The sequence below is a fragment of the Perognathus longimembris genome, chromosome 2, assembly GCF_023159225.1.
Source record: "Perognathus longimembris pacificus isolate PPM17 chromosome 2, ASM2315922v1, whole genome shotgun sequence".
Taxonomy (NCBI): Eukaryota; Metazoa; Chordata; class Mammalia; order Rodentia; family Heteromyidae; genus Perognathus; species Perognathus longimembris.
The window spans coordinates 103,518,714-103,540,174 of record NC_063162.1 but is presented as its reverse complement, the minus strand read 5'-3'; the positions used below and the strand labels follow the sequence as shown (position 1 = coordinate 103,540,174).

The 21,461-nt window shown below is 38.3% G+C and overlaps 1 protein-coding gene across 1 annotated transcript in view; it reads left to right on the top strand.

Annotated features, from left to right (window-relative positions):
• The first annotated feature begins 633 nt into the window (after positions 1-633).
• Lhfpl3 (LHFPL tetraspan subfamily member 3) overlaps positions 634-21,461 on the top strand; it is a 330,738-nt gene continuing 309,910 nt past the window's right edge. The window contains exon 1 of the mRNA XM_048337415.1: positions 634-1,075. Coding sequence (XP_048193372.1) covers positions 634-1,075 — 442 coding nt within the window. The remainder of the gene's footprint in view (positions 1,076-21,461) is intronic.

Genomic DNA, 21,461 nt, shown 5'->3' with positions numbered 1-21,461 from the left:
GGCGCAGCCTTGCTTTCCCGGAACAGAGGTCGAAGCACATTGCTGTGCGGTGGTGAAAAGCTCCCAGAATCTGCCTGGGGGGGCTCGCCCTCCCCCCCCCACCAACTGGGATCCTGGGGGGCGCCTCCAGGATTCCTATGGGTGCTCTTGTCCTCTCCTTAGGGCCTCTGGGCTCGCGTGGCCATCACCTGCCCTCTGCTTAAGGGCCATCCCAGGGGTCGCCCGGGCCGGGCCGCGGAGTGGCGATGGGGTGGGGGGTGGGAGGGGGGGCGGGAGGGGGGGCTTTGCCGCCTGCCTTCAGCTGCAGCAGCTGCAGAGGCAGAGGTGGGAAGAGGGGTGGAGGGTGGCGAGCCGGGCTGGAGCTCGGGCCGGGAGGGAGGGAGAGCGAACGTGGGGAGGAGGAGGCGAGCCGGAGGGGTGCTCCGCGCTCCCCCGCCCTCCTCTTCCGGGAGCGAGGATGCAGACTCTGGAACTGGGGCTGCTGGGCTGAGGCGGAGTTGCAGCGCGCGCGGCTCGGCGAGGGTGTCTCCTGCGCGCCGGGAGGCGGAGGACCGGGAGGCGGAGGCGGAGGAGGCGGAGGAGGCGGAGGAGGGGAAGGGGAAGGGGAGGAGGAGGAGGGGGAGGAGGGGGAGAATGCCCGGAGCCGCCGCCGCTGCCGCCGCCGCCGCCGCGATGCTCCCGGCTCAGGAGGCTGCCAAGCTGTACCATACCAACTATGTGCGGAACTCGCGGGCCATCGGCGTGCTGTGGGCCATCTTCACCATCTGCTTTGCCATCGTCAACGTGGTGTGCTTCATCCAGCCCTACTGGATCGGCGACGGCGTGGACACCCCGCAAGCCGGCTATTTCGGGCTCTTCCACTACTGCATCGGCAACGGCTTCTCCCGGGAGCTGACCTGCAGGGGCAGCTTCACGGACTTCTCCACGCTGCCCTCGGGAGCCTTCAAAGCCGCCTCCTTCTTCATCGGCCTCTCCATGATGCTCATCATCGCCTGCATCGTGTGTTTCACCCTCTTCTTCTTCTGCAACACGGCCACCGTGTACAAGATCTGTGCCTGGATGCAGCTCACCTCCGGTGAGTGCGCGCTCACCTCCGCTGAGCCGGGGTCGGGGACCCAGGGCGTCCCGGCCGGGGAGGAGGGCCAAGGACCGAGAGCTCAGCGGGGTCCCGGGCAACTTCGTCCACTCACTCAGGCTGAAAGGGGGGCGGGAGTGGGAGCCCTGGAAGGCCGGAACCCCCGGGGTTCCCCAGCCCGCCACAACAGCGCGGGTCCCGAGTGCGAGGGACGCCACCCCGATGGGGCGCGCTGGAGGCAGCGTGGTTGGTTGTTGGGCTTGAGTCCGCTCAGAACTAAAGATAGGATGTGGGGAGCGGCCACGGAAAGAGATGGGTGTGTGCCTGTGTGCGTGCGTGTGCGTGTGCGTGTGTGTCTGTGTGTGTGTGTGTTGAGCGACTGAGGGAGCGACACCGGGAGGTGAAAAGGGGCTTTGGAGACGTTCTGATGGAAGAAGCAGCCTGCTCTGCCCTTTGCTCCTTGCTAGGACTAATTCTGTCATTGCTTCATGGTGTGAGTGTGTGTGTGAGTGTGTGTGTGTGTGTGTGTGTGTGTGTTTATAGGGAGGGGGGTAGGAGTGAAATTGTTTTTTTCTCTGTCCTGGACCATAGTAAATATTTTATCGTCCATCTGGAGATGAGTAAATCCTAATTCTGTTTGGGGTTTCACCGTTTCAAGAGGAAAAAAAGTAAGGTGTTTCTTAGTACTCCCCCAATGGTAAGAAAGCCATTTATGTGCCTCCTTGTCAGAGCAAAGGTCTTTACACCCAAGGAGGTTTTGAGGAAAGGAGCTCTCTCAGTTCTCCTCGTGGGAAAGAGGAGTTGGGGAAGTGGGCAGAGAGAAAGGTCTGTTTCATTAGCATCCCTGATGACCGCGATCTATAGTATAAACGTACTTTTTCTTTTTTTCTGGGCATCAAAGTTACTTTTATACCAGAAAGGATGAAAAGTGCATTTCCTAGTGGCTTTAAAGAGTCCTGTCACAAACCCTGCTCCTCCTGTTCCTCCCTGGATGGCATTCTCTTTCTGCCAGCCACCTTGCCTGTCTTTATCCTTCTAAATTCTAGAGTCCTTGGATCTCCTTTTGATTTTGTGGGTAGTTTGGTTGTGGAGAATATTCAGTGTCTCAGGCAGAGAAAGTTTTCCCCTGTTTTGTTTTACTAATATCTTTTCACGTTCTTAGTTTCAAGGTTTTGTTGTTGATCTTATTCCTGGGAATGCTTTCTCGGGAGTAGGGAATTTAATTCCGGCACTTCCCAGAGTGAGTAGAATGATTAAATCCATCAAGATGCTAGGCAAGAATATGAAAATGCATGATCTTATGTCATTAGTTTGATACAAGAGAAGCTTGTGGGACACTAAATATATACGGAAGTATTTGCTTTGTATCAAGTGTATCTTGATTGGTTTTCATTTACATTAACTTAAAGTGTGTGAAAAAGCAAGAAAGTGAGCACAAGTAGAGACCCACCCCTTCTCCTATGCCAATATCCTGCTGGAATGTAAGAATTCACCTCCTCTGCCCCTCTGTCCCCAACTAGAAGAACTCTGCACTTGTTTTTATAGACAATGTTAACTTTTATGGACATTGGAAGAGAAGGGTTGAGTACATTTAAATGCGATGATTCTTGATGGTTCTTGCTACTTCATTCTGGTTTGACTTTGCATAGGACAAAAAGGATGCAGATGTTGTAGGAAAAGATCTGACCCTGCTCGGCTAATTTTAATTTTTCTAAGTTAAATGACCTATTTAAACTGGTGATTCAAATTAGATTGTTTTCCAAAGGTCTGAAAGTAATTTGCAGTGATCTCTCAACAACGCATTCTTAATTATTTTATTTTATGGTGTTTTATACTTTAAGACCATATTTTTGAGTAAAAAGAAAGAAAATGATGTTTGGGCAAGAATGATCACCTTTGAAGTTAATATAGGCTGCATCTATCACAATGTTTCTGTTTTTCTGGAATGGAGCACATAAAAATCATTTATTCTGAAGTAGGGAAATCTATGCTCTGGACAGTTGATATAAATATAATATTCTGATTTTCCATGCCATGTAAAACATGATGACAGAGGATAAAGGTCTTTATTTCATTTGGAGAAATGAGTTAAGTGGCATGCTTTCAAAAACCCTCTACTTGCAATGTATTTGGTATTCTATTTTTAGGGTTTTTTCTTTTTTTACTAAGTAGACATATTAATAAAAGAATGGATTATACAAAAAGGTAAAATAAGGATCAAAGTCAGTTCTATTCACAGATTTTAAAGGAATGAGACATAGACAGTATTTCTGAAGAATATCACATTTAAAAGTTTTTAGCTTTGAAAAAATCTGATAACATTAACAAGGAATTTAACATAATGTACTGAAAGTTGTTTAAGTGTATAACCTTTGGATTTTTCCTCTTTAATCTTCTTTAATGTTACATAGGCTTTTCATACTTACAGTTTTACTACCCAGGCTAATTTCAAGTACAGTTTGCTAACTATGAAAGATGAGACTTAATGTACCATTTTCTTACTAGAGACTTTTTTGATCCTCATTGGAAGCCAAATACTTGTATATATAGTTATTTAAGCATTTTAATTTAGCAATATCATAAATCAGAGCTAGGTAGAGTATAAAATCCTATATGAAAGGATATGTTAAGATGATGAAGCAAGAGACTATCTTATAGCCATACAATTTTAAGAATTACTCCTTTTACGGTTTGGAGAAGTGAGCCAGAAAGTTACTGGCTCTGATTTACCAGACCTGGAAATGATGTTGCTCAAGTATCTAGACTGTGGTACACATGTTACTATTGATAAAGTTATGTGTACATTGTCCTCCCCTTCTCCTCTCTGTCATTATAAGCCTCAGGTAAGAGATAAGAGTGAAATACAGAATTAGGTGCTACATTACTTTTGGATGTAATCCTGTGTTTGTGGACCAGGCCTCATATAAAAACTGAAGACATAAAAATAATACATAAAATAAATAATGACAGTCAGAGATGTAAAACTTAGGAAATGTACATGCAGACAACTTCTTGTGAAGAAAAGAGAAATTCCCTCCACTCACCTCGTGTGAGTTCTCTAACACGAAAAGAAGGGTAGATCTGCAATTGGTCAAACAAGATAATGAAGTCCACCCTTTTTCTCTTAAAATGAAGATGGAAAAGAAATTTGCCCTGGAAACTTGTTTCTCTGTTTCTATGTTCATTTATTCTCTTTCAAACAGTACTTCTACTAATAGCCAAATCTCATAAAGATTTTTTTTATAAGTTATATCTTGAATAGTTCTTAGAAGCCTGAGGGTAAGAAGTATTTTTTTCTTTTCTTTGAGGCTTTGTATCTACAATTGCTTTCTTGGTGGAAAAGTAGACTCTGAGGTTCTCAATTCCATCTGCCAGGAAGGAGCCCCTTCTCCAGCAGGAAGGAAAAGAAAAGAGTGGGCTTCATTCCCCAGGTCTCTCTCTCTCTCTCTCTCTCTCTCTCTCTCTCTCTCTCTCTCTCTCTCTCTCTCACACACACACACACACACACACACACACACACGCCATCCTTCTGAGTGTACCAAAAAGAAAGACCAGCAGATGGCAAGGCTTTATAGCAAGGGTTAAGTTATAAGTGGCTTACTTAGTAAGTTCATGGGAGCCTCAGTTTCTTTTAAAACTTCTTTTCAGCCCCAGCTTGCTTCCTTAAATTTCACAACTGCCATTTAGGTGAAATGAGAGTCACCAAAGGTCATCACTGTATTTGTTAGTCTGCAGGAAGAACCTTTGCAGCATGGAAACATCCTTTCTCACGGCCCCCTGCTGCTTCCAGTAGATCTCATCAGCATTTGAAATTACAGGCTGTGTGTGTGTTTGTTTTCCAGTACATCACAAGTTCAAGTTCCATAGGCCTTGTTTTCCTTATATGGCATAGAGGTCAAGAGCACTTATGTTTGAGTTAAAAGAGGCAAGTTTGAAGTTTGAAGGCAAAACTGACTTGGGTGACCCAGAGAACCATTCTTTATGTGTTTCCGTGGTTCATCCGCTGGTGGGCATGGAATTGCATCTACTTTCGGGGATTGACTTATGAACTAAATGGTCTAATGTATAAATTTAGTGACAAGCTCATGTTAAGAAAGTATGGTTGCCATTGTCATTTTTTTTATTATCATTGCTATCTCTTGGCACATAGTAGTATGAGTACGTCTGACACATAGTAGCTATTCGATAGATTTTGTTGAGCTAATAAATAAAAAATGAATACTATAGTGCAGAATTAAGAAGGAAATGGGAATCTTAAATTTCTTAAACCCAATATTGAGAAGGGAATGCTATATACTTTAAAAGCCAGGATCCTTTTGGCATCATCAATGACTGAATTGACATTCTTTGGTGGCAGTGGTTATAACTTAAAAGCCTGGTTTGTGATGAGCTTTTCCCTAAAAGGAGACTTGTCTGATGTACAGGTAATGATCTTTCTTATAACCCTGGGAGCTAATCAGTCATACTTAGGCTTCAGCAACATTTCCCTTACTAGTTTAATTCATATGAAAAATAAATCACATCATTCAAACTGGGTTTCCTCCCTCCACCCCCTCAAGAATCAACAGATTTGGGATTTAATGGTTTGGATTTCCTAGTGAACCTCAGGAGCAATCAGACCAGAAAAGAAAGTGCATTTTCTGGGCTCTCCCATTTCTTCTTACTGGGTATTAAGTGCAGCTGTGCTCTTCTTGGACTCCCAGTGTTCCCTGCAGACCTGCTCAGCTGGGGCCTTACTGTGGGTGTGAAGCTCTGAAACCAGTCAAGCTAGGCATTAACTCAAGGGCAAGAGAGGGAGTGAGGCCCTCCAAGAGCTACTAATCCATCCTAAATTCAGTGTGTGCCATCTCCCTAAGGTGAGGGCTTCCCCTGCCAGAACTCTGTAAAACATTCTCTCGGGTACTGTTTGTGTGGGGAATTTTTCTTTTCTCACAATATGTTCTGCTTTCATCATACATAATGAGTGCACATATTTTTATCTGTCAATTTAAAAATTATTATATTAAAAAGAACTTGCTATTTACTACGCCAAATTTACAAGAAAGTGATTTGACATCATTTTAGAAACTGTTTTCTTTCTCTTATCTGTAGTGAGACAAGGAATGTGACAACTGAAGAGATGTTGGAAAATATACTAATGTGAATGTCAAAACAATTTCTATAATGGCAATATTTTACGTGAAGATCTATGAAAAATAACAGGACCCATATAAACCCATGTGATATACTACTAAGGCTGGTTGCCCTTGATGCAAGGCTGTGTATTTAATTGCCTTTCCACAATAAAAATGTTAACACCCTGCTTGTGTATCTATAAACAATTTGTAGTAAAAGCCTACCTAAGTTGTGTGGAGTAGCCAAAGCTTCACATGAAAACACCTACTTCGTAGAGTTGTTGCTTATGTTTGGAATGATGCTCTGACCCAGGGAAGGGAGTCCTGATGGCCAGGGTCACTATGTCACACTTTAGGTATCTCAAACATCTCAAAACAAGCCGAATTTTAAATGCAAAAAGACACAAAGTATGGAACTAGAGTTCTAGTATGTGCCTCAGTGCATCTCAGTGAGTGGTGTGAGAAGATAAACCACGGACAGAAAAAGACTTTGGAATAAACTGGCATAAGCAAAGAACACTTGAGAAGAATTGATTTGAGGACTTAATAGCATGATAGCTAAGCTAGTTTTAAAGTGTAATTTCCATAATATATTTGAACTTTGGGGATAAGAACCAGCTTTAATTAATTTTCCTTATCATAATGAATCAACTAGGATTTTTATTTGATATGTGGAAGATCATGGAGCTGACCTTTATTCTTAATAATAAAAAAATAATGCTGACAGAATGTAAGCGGCTGCTTCATAGAGCAAATAGTAGATATGTTATTCAATAAATTAAACGCAGTTCTGTTAAGAAAAAAAAAATCACTGGTTTTTATTTAAAAAGTAAAACCATATCCCAGCATCCCAATGTTCATATAATTGATATCATTATTAAGAAGAAAATTTAAAATAATGTCTATGGTTCTATAATGCTGCCCTCCTATGCACAGGATTCTAGTACCATTCAAGATTTGCATTATCTTAAATATCTACATCCTGGGCATCTTTCTCATTTCTTCTGCAAGAATAAAACAGACAAATGAGTAGACTGCAAGAGGACATTTTTTGGCTAATGTAGACGTGAACTATATTATTAATAGTCTAATATGATTAGGCAGAAAGCAAAGGAAGCAGATCTTTCCAAAACAAGGCATTAGATTGCCTTATCTATGTATCTACCTTTCCTATGCCAATGAAATCACCATCTACAACAGCGTAGGGGTTGGCTGTGTGTGTACTATAGGAGGAAAGAAGCTAAACGATGGTCTCAGTAGATAGCCTTTTAACTGCAGGAACATTTTGAGATTTTGACTTATCAATGGAAGAATAGTGGAAAGTAATGATATTAGTGGGAAATAGTTGTAGGTCTGAAAAGACCCCTAATTCAGAAGCAGAGATGCAGAAATTAATCAAGAGTTCTCCACGTTCTTTGTTTTATTAGAAAACAATGGCAGAGAGGAGTTTAAAGACAACTCAAGTTTAGTTGCAGTATAATCATCACAGAATCACTTATGTAAGTATCTGGTAATGACTTTGGATGGGTGTGGGAGAAATGTTCTGTAGGGTCCTTAGATGTTTTCAATGAGGAGCAATAGTGAAATTTAGAATAATTGAAATGAAGAATGGATATCATTACTGAAAGACACCTCAGGAGTTGACAAACAGGAAAACAGGTCAACCTACAAAGATTGACCTGAACATAGAAGAGTAGCACCAAAACTAGACGAAGTATGAATGGGAAGGAGATGATGAAATTCCAGGTTGAATAGCCTGTGGAATTTTATAACATCAAAGGCCTGTTGAATTTGATATCAGTAGTGACTTGAAAACGTACCAACTAGTACAAGGACAGGCAAGGGCTGGGAATATGCCTTAGGATCCAGAAGTCATCCAAAGGATGTGATCTTTAAGACAGAAAAACATATGACTCTGTCCTACATATATAGAATTACTGTAGACTCTAAAATCAAGCTACTCAAATGGTGGGTATGTATGTGACCAAACTTCTTGTGTGGTAAATGGGAATAAACTAGCAGAGTCAAGAAAAGTTCATTGTAAAATTTATAAAAAGCATTCTTCGAACTTCTTTTTGAAAAATCTAGTTACAGACTGTGAGGCTAAATTGATGTCTGTAATGACTTAAATGGAGGATAAGGGAACTTATGATGAGTATTTGAATAAACTTATTTCTAGAATATTTATAACACGTGTAATTACAATAGATGAGCCCATTTAAGATTCAGATTATTAATAACCAGCTGGGTGCTGGTGGCTCAGGCCTGTAATTCTAGCATCTCAGGAGACTGAGATCTGAGGATCGTAGTTCAAAGCCAGTCTGGGCAGGAAAGTCTATGAGACTCATAATTATCTCCAGTTAACCACCAGATAACTGCAAGTGGTGCTGTGGCTCAAAGTGGTAGAGTGCTAGCCTTGAGCAGAAAAGCTCAGGGACAGTGCTCAGGCCCCTACTAGCTCAAGCTCCATGACCAACAAAAAAACAGATTATTAATAACCAATGATATTGTGGATCTGTGCATTGCCTTGTATTAAGAGAATATTGTATCTGTATTTTAACCAGTGGCCTAGACAAAGTATAGTACTAACCCCTTGGTACAAGTGGGCAACACCATCAGAGACTAGGTATGGTGCTGCAGGCCTATATTCCCAGCTACTGGCCAAGCAAAAAGGTAGTGAGGCTGGTTCATCTCAACCATCAGGCCAGCATTGTAACATGTGCCTGGGATCCTAGCTACATGGGAGGTATAGGTAGTAGAATTATAGGTTGAGGCTTGTTCTAGAGCAAGACTCTGGCCAAAAAATAGAGCAAAAAAAAAAATGATTGGGAGGGCTTAGCTCAAGTGTTAGAGGGTCTATCTAATAAACTTAAGGCCCTAAGTTCCAATTCAAGTACTAAAAACGAAAAAGAAAAATATAGAGAAGAAAATCTTGTACTGTTCTGTAGTCTTTTAAAACATGGTCAGTGATTCTTTGGGTAATATAACTTAATAAGTAATGACCACCTTCAGAACTTGGGCCAAGATAGGATAGAAAATAAGAATGCAAGTTGGATAGGGGGTTTTGTGAAACTTTCATTTTCTAAAATACTTGCATACTTCCATGTGTGTGAACCAGGCTATAATGTAAATATATTGCTTATTCTTGACTGTATTAAAAAAAATTGAAAGAGACTTCCAGAGAAGAGATGACTTAATGGGAACTTAGGAAAATGAAATAATTTTCTCTTCCCTAAATGATTTACACCATTCTTGGGTTGTGAACATGGCCTAGCAGCAGAGTGCTTGCCTTGCATGCATGAAGTCCTGGGTTTGATTTCTCAGCACCACATACACAGAAAAAGCCAGAAGTAGTGCTGTGGCTCAAGTAGAAGAGTGCTAACCTTGAGAAAACAAATAAATAAAAAAGAAGCCAGGGACAGTGCTCAGGCCCTGAGTCCAAGCCCCAGGAATGGCAAAAAAAAAAAAAAAAAAATTACACCATTCATAAGTAATTTTGTAGTAGAAAATAGATTAAGCAATTTGAGACATTTTTATTTTGGTTATCTTTTCTCTTCTCCACTAATAACTTTTTTTTTTGCCAATGTAACTCAGTAAATTGTGGATTGATTGAACATTAGAATTATTTTTCCAGATGTGATTCAATCAACCCTCTGTGCTATAAAAATGATATGGTCTGCTTCTCAGCAACAATACAGATTTTTTAAAAGCCATTTACAAACACACTTTCCCTAGTGCCAATGAGAAGTCAGAGGGGTATTAAAAAATCACTTATCACAACATCCTCTTTTCTTAATAAAGAAATAGTAATGGTATATATGAGTTATTGAGCCACTACAACCAGGAAAACCTTTAATGTGTGAGATTTTAACCCTCCAGCAATCCTACTCCTCCCCTCACTTTTCTTAGCCTGTGAGTTTGAACAGGATGAGGTTCATGTTCACATTTCTGGCTCTAAGTCCTTCATTTCTGCTCTGCAACAAATGCAGAAACATTCCTGGTAAGCACTGCTTATTTTAGGTGGTGGGAGTATAAGTACGGTAAACAGGATTGCTAAGTTACACAATTGTGTGTGTGTGCGCGCGCGCACACACACACACACACACACACACACACACACACACACTACCAGAGGATTTAAGCAAGTCCTGAAGACATTGGCATTAAAAAGGGGAACTGAGATTGTGGCCACAATATTTGCATCTTGACTTGGTAACTTATTGGCTAGATGACTTTGGTCAAGCTATCTACCTATTACTGACTTTTCATTTCTTTGCTTTATTTTCCTAAGGCATAATGGTTTTATTGAAAATACAAGAAAATAGATTGCAAATTATGGGCCTTAAAAATACCACTGGATATGGTGATGTATGCTTATTAATTTCAGCTACTCCAGAGGCAGAGATAGAATCATCATTCTTGAGCAACCTGAATAAAAATTAATGAGTCTTTATCTCAAAAACAAGATGAGGATCTTGTAATCTCAGATCCTTGGAGGCAGAGGTAGAAGGACCATAGTCCAAGGCTGGCCTGTGCAAAATTGGGAGATTCTATTTGAGAAATAAGGTAAAAAGGAAATAAAGTTAAAGATACACCTCAAGTAGAGTACTTAGCTAGTGTTGCCAAGTTCAATGCCCCAAAGAGCAAACAAACACACAAAATCAACTGCTACCCAAGTGTTGATGTGCATTTATCAAGAAAATAAATATTGGAAATAAACATTAAAAATGAAATTAAAATAGAAAGAAAATAAAAAAACAATCTTAGATCAACATTTAGGGATGCAGCCTTAGAATCATTTAAAGTTGAACCTACCACAAAGTAAGCACTCAAAAATGTTAGCTGTCCTTATTATTGTTACTACTGCTACTGCTAAAAAGACGAAGTTTGGAAAACACAAGTCAGTATTCATGAAATTTAGTAGACAGAAAAACTGAACTCCCAATGTGCAAACTAAAAAAGGAAAATTTATGTCACAATTTGTGTGTATGCCTGATCTGTGTTGTTGTGAGGATTAAGAAGGATAATGGCTGAGTCTGCCTTTTCTAAACTGCACAGTGTTACAAAAAAAAGTCATTTTGATTCCTAGAATGGATTTTTTTTATATCACTACAAAATACTACATTCAATTAAAAGTTTAATTTTGTGTTCACATGTCTAGTTCTTTCCATTTTATTTGTCTGAAGCCATGGATCAACATAATAAGATTGTATTTTGGGGATAATATTTAATTTTTGTAACTTCAACTGAACCAACTTGAAATGAGAAAGCCACATTTTGAAAATGGCATAGATATTTTTCTTTTTCTTTTAAAGAATCATCTCCAGACCAAAGCACTTGGACATCCTTTTTCAAAAATTATTATTTAATTGTAAAAGTGATATACAGAGGGCTTACAGTAACATAAGTAAGGTAATGAGTAGATTTCTTATCCAACACTGTTACCTCTTCCCTCATTTTCTTCCACTCCCCCCCAGGGTTTTCCCCACCAAATCATAAAGTTCATTTGTAACACAGTGTCTTGTGAGTTGCATTGGTTCATCCTTTGTCCTATATCTCATCATTCTCCAAATCAGATAAATGTATCTATAAGACACAGGGTACCCAAATAAAAAACAGTGACAACAGGGGATAAACCAATAGAAAAAACATGAAAGAAAAAAGAAACAACTTTACCTTAAAAAACACATTCTTTTCATATCTTGCAGTTTATTTTGATTGGCATCATTTTATGTGGTCATATGTACATAGCTATTGATCTATTGTGATCCTCTGCTAGGAGTGTCATAAGCATATATTAATTATCACAAATTGAAGAAAACCATAGAGCCAATGTTTCTTTGGGTCTGGCATTTTGGAAAGCAGTATGGAAGTTCCTCAAAACACTAAACATAGAGCTTTCTATGACCTAACAATCTCACTCCTGGGCATTTACCCAAATGATCACAAACAAGATCACACTAAAGCCACCAGCACAACTATGTTCACTGCAGCATTATTTATCATAGCTAAGATATGGAATCAATCCAGATGCCTGTTTGTAGATGAGGGGATCAAGAAAATGTGGTATATATGCACAAAGTAATTCTACACTTCCATCAGAAAGAACAACATTATTAAGTTCTTCCAAATGATGAGAAAAATTACCAAGCATCACCCAAATAACTCTCTCTTCGGTTATCAAAAGAAAATTGAGTATATTCTAACTTTAATAACATCATGCCATGGGAGCATATTACAAGTAGCATGTTTCCATAGCTACAATACACTGGAAATTAGATTTGTCATTACTATATCTGTGAATCTTTACTTTTTCCTAAGCCAAGAAGGAAATGGTTGTGTGGCTTAGTTGTTCTTTAAGACACTAATTCCTTGTACTTTCCTATCTTTGTTAAAGTACACTAAACAATGGCATTGCTTCCTGTTCGTATTTTCATTTTAGGTTTAAAGTCATCAGGCTGGGCTGGGATGTAGCTCAGTGGCAAAGCGCTTGCCTAGCAAGAGCAATGTCCTGGGTTCGATTCCCAATAGCAAAAAAGAAAAGACAAAAAAAGGTCATCAGGCTATCAAAAATTAGAATGTTAATTTTCTGTGGCTGCATCCCTAACTATGATACAAATTACTGGGCTGAGCAATGAGCAAATGAACATTAACATTCTCTGCTTTCTATACTGTCAAGATTTTTTGGTAGCTGAATCTCCAGTATTGATATTATAAAGAGAATTTGGTAAATAGCATGTGAGATCTGATTCTGGGGATGCTAGGGAGAATTGCTGAGCTGTCCTGTGAGGTTGTAGTGCTTAGCTTTGGTCTTTTTAGAGGTCGCTTTTGGAAAGGGCTCTCCAATGAGATGAACTGGGGCCAAGAAAAGGGCCAGGAGCCAAGCAGACCACTCCACTGATGGCAGGATGGGCTCTAGAGGGAGCTCCAGCCCTTTCATCTCATGCTTCTCAGAACTTCACCTTTTCCAGGGTCCATGGCCTGTCATTTTCTCATAGACACTGCATTTAGAGCAACATTTTAGAGGTTGGAAGGTGGAAGATAAAGTATGAAGGTTATGGAAAAAGAAAAAGAATTTACCAGAATATCTGCAACGTAGAAGCTCATTGTACCTACAAAGAAAAGCTAACTTCACCTGGGTATTTCTTTAGCTCCTTGCCTTAATTAATTTTTTAAAAACCCATGTGAACACTGAAGATGCTGTTGTTTATGCCTTCCAGAGGCTTACTTTTTTTCTCAGAGAATTTGTTGACATGGTCTTCCCCTATTAGGATGCTTTGGTTATTGTTTCTCAGCCTAGAGATGGGGCTAAGAAGAATAATTTGGATAGATTTCTGGTTGAATCGAAAAGAAGTTCAGCAACACTAAAGACTATGCAGTATAGACTGGTGTATGGAACAAAAGAATAGTGCTAGACACTAGTGGCTTATACCTGTAACCCTAGCTACTGAGGTGGCTGAGACCTGGAGGAAAACAGCTTGGGAAGAAAAGTATTGGAGACTACATCTCCAATTAGCAAAATGATGCTTGACTGAGGGAAGCAAATGTTAGAGTGCCACAAAAGCTGATCAAGAGCAGGACGTTGTGAGCTTAAATGTTCCCCACCCATCCCCCATACAAATTGTATGAGACATTCCATTCTTGGGTAAAATTTAGAAACATTTCAAAACTTGAAAAAGTTGTGGAAACAGCTTAGATGACCTACAATAGATGAGTGGATCAAAAAATGTGGTATGTATATACAATGGAATTTCACACAGCCATTAGAAAGAATAATATTATGTTATTTGCTGGGAAATTGATGGACAAATCATGTTAAGTGAAGTAAGCCAAGCTCAAAGAGACAATTGGCACATGTTTTCTCTCATTGCAGGAGCTAGACCTAAAATAAAATGGAATATGATGAATTTCACAGGACTCTAGGCATTCACACACTGTGAGACCAAAGGGGAGGAAACAAAGGTGCAATGCCTATATGTATCTGATCATATAAAATAGTATCTATTGAAATGAACTCCAGAAAGTAGAAGCAAGAGCTTTATTTTGTTTTCTTTTTGTCCTGTTTGTTCATTTATCTGCATTTGGAAGGGTAATGGAGGAACATAGAAATGGAGGGACAAAGGGTGAACAAATGCAGCAATGGTACTCAATTAGACACTATGTTGAAAATGAACTATACAACTGGTGGGTGGGGTCAGGAGGGAAAATCTAGGAGAGAGTGAGGGAAAGGGTGACATTGTCCAAAAAGAAATATACTCACTATATGACTTATGTAACTGTAACCTCACTGTGCATCACCTTTATAAGAACAATAACAAATTTTAAAAATAATATTTAAGTTAACTCGGAGCATGGTTCTAGCTTGAGGAAATAAAGTCCTATTATTCATAATGAAAACTTGGACACTTAATTTAACTACTAGATCTTACCTGTATATGTGAATCTCTATTTCCTTAAACAAAATAAAGTTAAACAAAGAGAATGGGTGTTTTTCTTGTTTTGTTTTTGCCTGATGCCATTTAAAGAATGTACAAATTCCATTTCACTCTTTTTCCTTCTTATTTTCTAATGAGACCTGAACCCAATCGGATTCCTATGTTACCTCTTTGGGAACCTGAAAAATCATCAAAAAGCTACTCTGGATATTGTATATATGTGTATTGGAACTGGGGAAGGGAAAGGGATTATCAAAATAGAGAGATAAAGGATAAAAGACAAACAAAAAAACAGCAATACTTACAAAAATATATGGTGTAAACCAACTGTACAACTCAAGAGAGGAGGAGGGACATGCGGAGGGGGAAAATGAGGGAGGAGGTAACAAGTTGGATAAGAAATGTATGCACTGCGTTTGAAACTGTAACCCCCTCTGTACATCACTCTGACAATAAAGAAATGAAAAAAAAAAGCACTCTTGCCTGTGCAATATCAAGTCATCAACATCTACTTAGAGATTTAATGCTCACCAGAATTCTCCTTCATTAGCCCAATGGTCTACTGTAGTCTCAGTGTCACCAGAGTATCTGTGCCTGAATGGGCCCTAGAGAAAATCTAAAAATCATAGTGATAATGAAATTCAGTACGGCACACTAGCATTGCTCTGGGACCACTTTGAATTTTTTAAGCAACAAGAGTTTTCCCCTCTCTGTGAATTGTTAAAGAATCCTTTTTTCCCTGCTTCTTCCCTCCCTCCCTCCCTCCCTTCCTTCCTTCCTTCTTTTGACCAAAGGTTTCTAAAACACTAATTTAGTGATTTTGAGTATGTTCCCTAAACATGAACTTTTTAATTGTGATATGTTTATTCAGGAAATAGAATAAATCTCACCTATAATTCTTTTTCTTCAAGTCTCATGATGACATGAACAGCTCACTTGGAATTTATTCCTCAAATGTGTTAAAGTCTTACCCACATTAGTGTAGAAATATGACTTATAAGAAATCAATGAATGAAAAGGTCTTAAGATTTTCCAAAAGTAGATATTACATTATTTGGCCAAGCCATAATTTTGTTTTTGTTTAATATTAGCAAATTGAATTATTGTTTCAGTTCATCTGAAGTTATATTATAAATAATGCACTTTACACATGTATATTTATATGTTTATGTTTTAATGAGTAGTAACATTATAACTTGAATGTGTCCTCTCCACTGTCTGGATTAGGTCTCCTCCTATTTAGCAATAGCTACTTTCTTAAGATCTGCGTTATTACCTTAAATAGTTTTTTTTTTAACTGTATTACCATTGATGTCCATAATTCTTAACATATTAATTTTATCTATTTCTCTTTTGAAAGGAAATTCGTTTTATGTCACTATTTTCTGTGACATATGCTATAGATTTTTATTGTTTACTTAAAGTATGCATTAAGTTAAGGAATTCCCCTCATATTCCTCCACTGGTTAATTTTCACATTGTGGAAGTTTGTTGAATTTTAGGAATCTATTCTATTAAAACGATCAAATTACTTTTCTGACTTAATATACACTGAAGGGATTGATACTAATATTGTTTAAATAATCATGTATTTAAAAAATAAAGCCAGCGTTGTCATAGGTTGTGAGAATCAGCCTGAATATTTTATCATTGTTTGGGTGAGGTTGGTCTTTTTGGCACATGTCACACTGCCTTTAGTTAGTCTGAATATTGTGGTTATGTAAGATTTATGAAAGTTGTGATGTCTCTTTTCCTGCTCCTTGAAAGAATTTGTGTGTGATTAGAATGATCTGTTCCTTGAGTGTTTCAATAGAGTCATCTTGTAAAACTGTCTAAGCCTGGTGTTTAAACTACTGTTTATATTCCTGTCATTGTTATAGGCTCATTCAGGTTTAAAATTTTTCATCTAGTAAAAGATGCATTTTTCTAAGATCTTACCAACTTAACCTATATTTTCACATTTATTGGCATGAAGCATTTCACAATATACTCTTAAAATGAGTTGTTTATGTTTTCTCTATTTCCTTTAGGCCAATTTTGCCAAATATTAGATTTATTTTTTATTATTATTATTATTATTTTTTTTTTTGCCAGTCCTGGCGCTTGAGACTCAGGGCCTGAGCACTGTCCCTGGCTTCTTTTTGCTCAAGGATAGCACTCTAGATTTAAGTCACAGTACCACTTCTGGCTTTTTCTATATATGTGGTGCTGGGGAATCGAACCCAGGGCTTCATGTATGCGAGTCAAGCACTCTACCACTAGGCCATATTCCCAGGACCTAGAGTTATTCATTTTCTTAAAAGGACAAAATTTACTTTAGTTGTCCTTCTCCTTTGTATTCTTCTGTTCTTTAGGAGCAGTTTTTGCTTTTAAATATTTTCCTGTCTTCTGATTGCTTTTGGATTTATTTCCTTGTAGTTTTCCTAATTTCTTAATTTCATTACCAAACAAATTAATGTTTAGTTGCTTAAAATTTTTATTGAAAAATAAACTTGCGGCTTACTTATGGTGTTATTTTTTAAGAGGATATCATTGAAAGCTCTGATCAAGGTATTACAGGTGACCATTTCAAATATAACATCAAATTCTAAAAAGTTCATGAAAGAAATGTTGAATTGCTTTAAAAATACTTACAAATACTATACTGGAATGATTTATATAAAATAGAGATATTTAATACCGAGTTCAATATATTTAATGTCAAATACTTTGTGCTCTATTTTTTCTTAAGTCATATTTTTAGCCAGTTACCTGTGGATGCTTCCACTAGCTTAACTATTCTAATAACTACTACTGCAATAATATCATTTTCTATAACAAGAGAAAGATGAGAATACAACTCTGACCATCATTAATCAGTTGATGCCCTTAAAGTCAGTGACAGTTTTAGGGCTCAGTTATGCACTTGGAATTTTTCTCTTATCTTTCTGGATTTGCCATACTTTACCATCATCTCAGTCATGCATATTAATATTTTTTTTGAAAAAATTTAAAGCCAGCAGTTTTAGATGCTCTCATTTGCAGGGTTTTAAAATTTTTTTAGGTTATGTGGCCAGACTGTTTCTTAAAATGTAAGTCCTATGGACAATAAATATTCAGTTGACTTTGCATTAGTGTAATGGCTTCATGAATTCCAAGCATCAGAATACCAACTCGGTAATTTCTGCCATTACTTAATAGGGGACAGGATAGATGAAACGTGGAGTGATATGTGCAAATTAGTTCTAGTTTTTGAAGAAACTGTTCAAAACCCAAGAACCTCTCACAGTAAATTAGCATCATTGTTTTCTAAGATAAACTATATATTCGGAGCAAAGCAGTAAAAGTCTCTATTTCTAAAGACATATGCAAAGAATGCAGTACATTTCTCTTCATTTTAATATAAAATTCCAAAGGAAAACACATAAATACTATAATTGACTTCTTAGTGGTTCTGTTGTTTTTCTCATCATTCATTCATTCTTCCTTGCCTCATATTTAAAAACTTCCTAACCTTGATCTCTTCATGATTTGTTTTCTTTGTAATATTGGAATGAATTTTACAATACTGGGAAGAAAAGTGTGGAGGCACACATGTCATACTTGATAAGTACATAAACTCTGATTCCAAAACATCTGGGTTTCTTTGAGGGTGGTTTCACTTACAAGATCATTGCATGACCTTAGACAAGTTCTTTAGTCTATCTCTGCCTCAGTTTCCATACCTGTAAAATAGTGCCTACTGTCTTGCATCTGTTATTCAAAACACCTTATTAAGTTTTAGACATTATCATTGTTACCATTGTCACCTTCATCATCATCATTGTCATCATCATAATTACCCATCTCAAAAGGCAGAGTAGGAAGCTTAAAGGATCTGATAAGTTGTGTAGCATAAAAATTCCAGGTGACTTCAGTGTATTCTTTTTTAATCTAGAAAAAGGAATCTTGCATTTTGACTCTGTTAGTTCATTGCTGTTCCATTTTCTGTGGAGTGAGACCATTCTTTTCTATACTAGGCTTTTGTGAGGATTTGGAGGTAGTTAGGGGAGAAAGAGGAAGGTGTAGCACTTCTTTGGGTGTAGGTAGCCTAAGGTCTGTTTTTGGAATTTGGGAATCTATATCACTGATACATCTATAGACAGGGAGTTTAGTGGTTAAGGCTGGCAGCTTGTAAGGTTCAGTACTAAGGATGCTTGCTGTTGAAAGTTTGTCTTCCTATTCATGAAATGGACTCCATAACCCAAAGTTCTACCTATGCATTACTGCAAAGAAAGTTTCTCAGTTCTTTTTACAGAAAATGTCAACATACTTAATTTACCCACTTAGGAGATCTTATTTCTGTTTGACTTAAATTTCATTTAAGAAAACAAGTTTATTTCAAGTTTCAAAATGATGAACAAGAAACAAGCTCTCTTACATATGAATGTAGAGCGATACACATACCTTAACTAGAAAAAAAATTACCACTGAAAAATAGATATTTGGTTAAAATCAGATAAGTCAATCTTATGCTGTGTAACTTTTGACTTAGACACAAAGAAGAAAAGCATTATGGAAGCAGGTAAACACTAATATGTTTGAATATAAACCCTGTCTTTTGAGCAGATTATTTTTCTAGAAGAGTTTCTTTTTGTTCTTATCATTCAGGGTAACAACCATAAAATATGAGAGCTGTGGAAGGTGGGAAGATTTAGAGGACAAAGTAAAAAGACAAAGGGCACAGCAGTACAGTTCAAGGCACTAAACAGATGGGACAGGCATGTGACAGGAGCAGCAGAACTGTTGTGTAGTTGCCACAATCCCTGTTCCATTTACAGACATTTATGTAATGGTTGAGAGAGGAGGTTGCTGGACAGATACAAGCTCTGCGGAGCCAAATAACCTTTATCTCTTCCTTCCCTGCCTCCTTTACAAATTTGGTTTGAGGTCCAAATTCTTGGGAAGTCAAAACAAAAACAAATGGTAAACCAAAGTCTATAAATGAAAGAAAATCCTACTAATACAAAAATTAAAAAAAATATTTAATCTAGAAACTAATAAAAGGTAATACAAAATACTCAGCAGAGGCAACAGAATCATAACTTGAAGGCCAGCCCCCAAAAAAGTAGTGGAAAGATTCTGTCTCAAGAACAAAATAAAGGTAAAAAGGACTGAGGGAATAGCTTAAGTGGCAGAGTGCTTGTCTAGTATGCACAAAAACTCTGAGTCTAATCCCTAGCATTGCCTATAAAGAAAAAAGAAAACATACACACAACCTTTAAAATATACTATTAGATTGCTGCTTCCCAGGGTAAAAATAATCAGGAACCATAGAAATATTTCATAATAATTTTAAAAATTGCAGTATTGGAATTTCAACTCAGAACTTTGCACTTGCTAGTTAGGTGCTGTACCAATTTATCCATGATGCCAACTCTTTTTCGCTCTGGTTATTTTGGGGATAGGAACTTACTTTTTGCTGTAGATGGTGTGGACCATGATCCACCTATTTTCACTCCCAGCCATAGCTTGGGTAAAAAGAAGTGCCATCATACCCAGCTTTTTCCATTGGGATGGGATCTCAGAGACTTTTTGCTGAAGCTGGCCTGACACTGTGATCCTTTGAATCTCAGCCTCAGCCTCCTGTGTAGCTGAGATGACAGATGATTGCCACCATGTTTGTCTATTGACTGAAATGAGCATCTCACAGACTTTTTGCCCAGGTTGGGCTAGAACTGTGATCTTCTTGTCAAATAGTTAGGATTACAGGAATGAGCCACTGGCACTTGTCCACAATTTTTTTTATAATTGTTTTACTTTTTGACAGTTATGAGAAAAAGCCAGAAGTGGCATGGTGGCCAAGAGGTAGAGTGCTAACCTTGAGCAAAAAGAAGCCAGGGACAGTGCTCAGGCCCTGAGTCCCAAGCTCCAGGACTAGAAAACAAAAAGAATATTGAGGGACAGAGAGACCAACATATGTCCAGGATTTTATGGCTAGAACTGTGCTGTCTGATGCAGTAGCTTCTAGTCATATATCACATTAAGTTAAACTACATTAACTTACATTGAGTTAAAAAATTCAGGTTCTTAGCATGGCAAGTCACCATTAGGTCCATATGGCTATTAGTGGGCATTGTATCTTTCCAGGAAAGTTTTCTGGGACCAAGCCAAATTGAATCAGGTGCTGTGGTGGTTCCATGATCATAACTTGGAAAGATGATACTGAATTTTCTTTTCTCCCTTCTAATGAAGATAAAGAGCCTGGTTTGGAGAGTCTTAAGAAATGATAGTTATCTATAGAATAAAGTGCAAGGCAGTTGGCTAGAAACTGAATGATAATTTTTTTTCTCATTTCAAAGACTTATTGTGCTCCTTAAGAGTGATAGGCACTGTGCTAAGTGCTATTGGGTACAATAATGAGCCAAACAGGCTCTCTGCCCTCATAGAGCTTCCATTTTATCTGAGAAAGACAGACATAAATAAATAATTACATAATCTGTCACATAATCTATAAGGTAGGAGTAAGAGCTATGGTCTCTTCAATAAGATGCTACTGCAGAGGAGACTTGAGAGCAGGACACAGAGAAAGAGGAATGAGGAGGAGTCCAGGCAATGGAAACCGATAAGAGGCTGCGGTCAGTGCCTTCAACACCACACAGCATATATCCAAAGAAATCCCTTCGCTGCCTGTCATACTTCACGTATTTAAGACTCCTTTACCCTTGGTTGAGGCAAGAGCTCTACCTTTATACCTTGGTCTAATGTCACATTTCTTTTCCAGTTCCAATATATCTTGTTCCAATATATCTTCTTTTACAAATATTATTGATTTTGTAGTCAGCAAACTTGGCAATACAAAGAAAATTTTAGCATCCA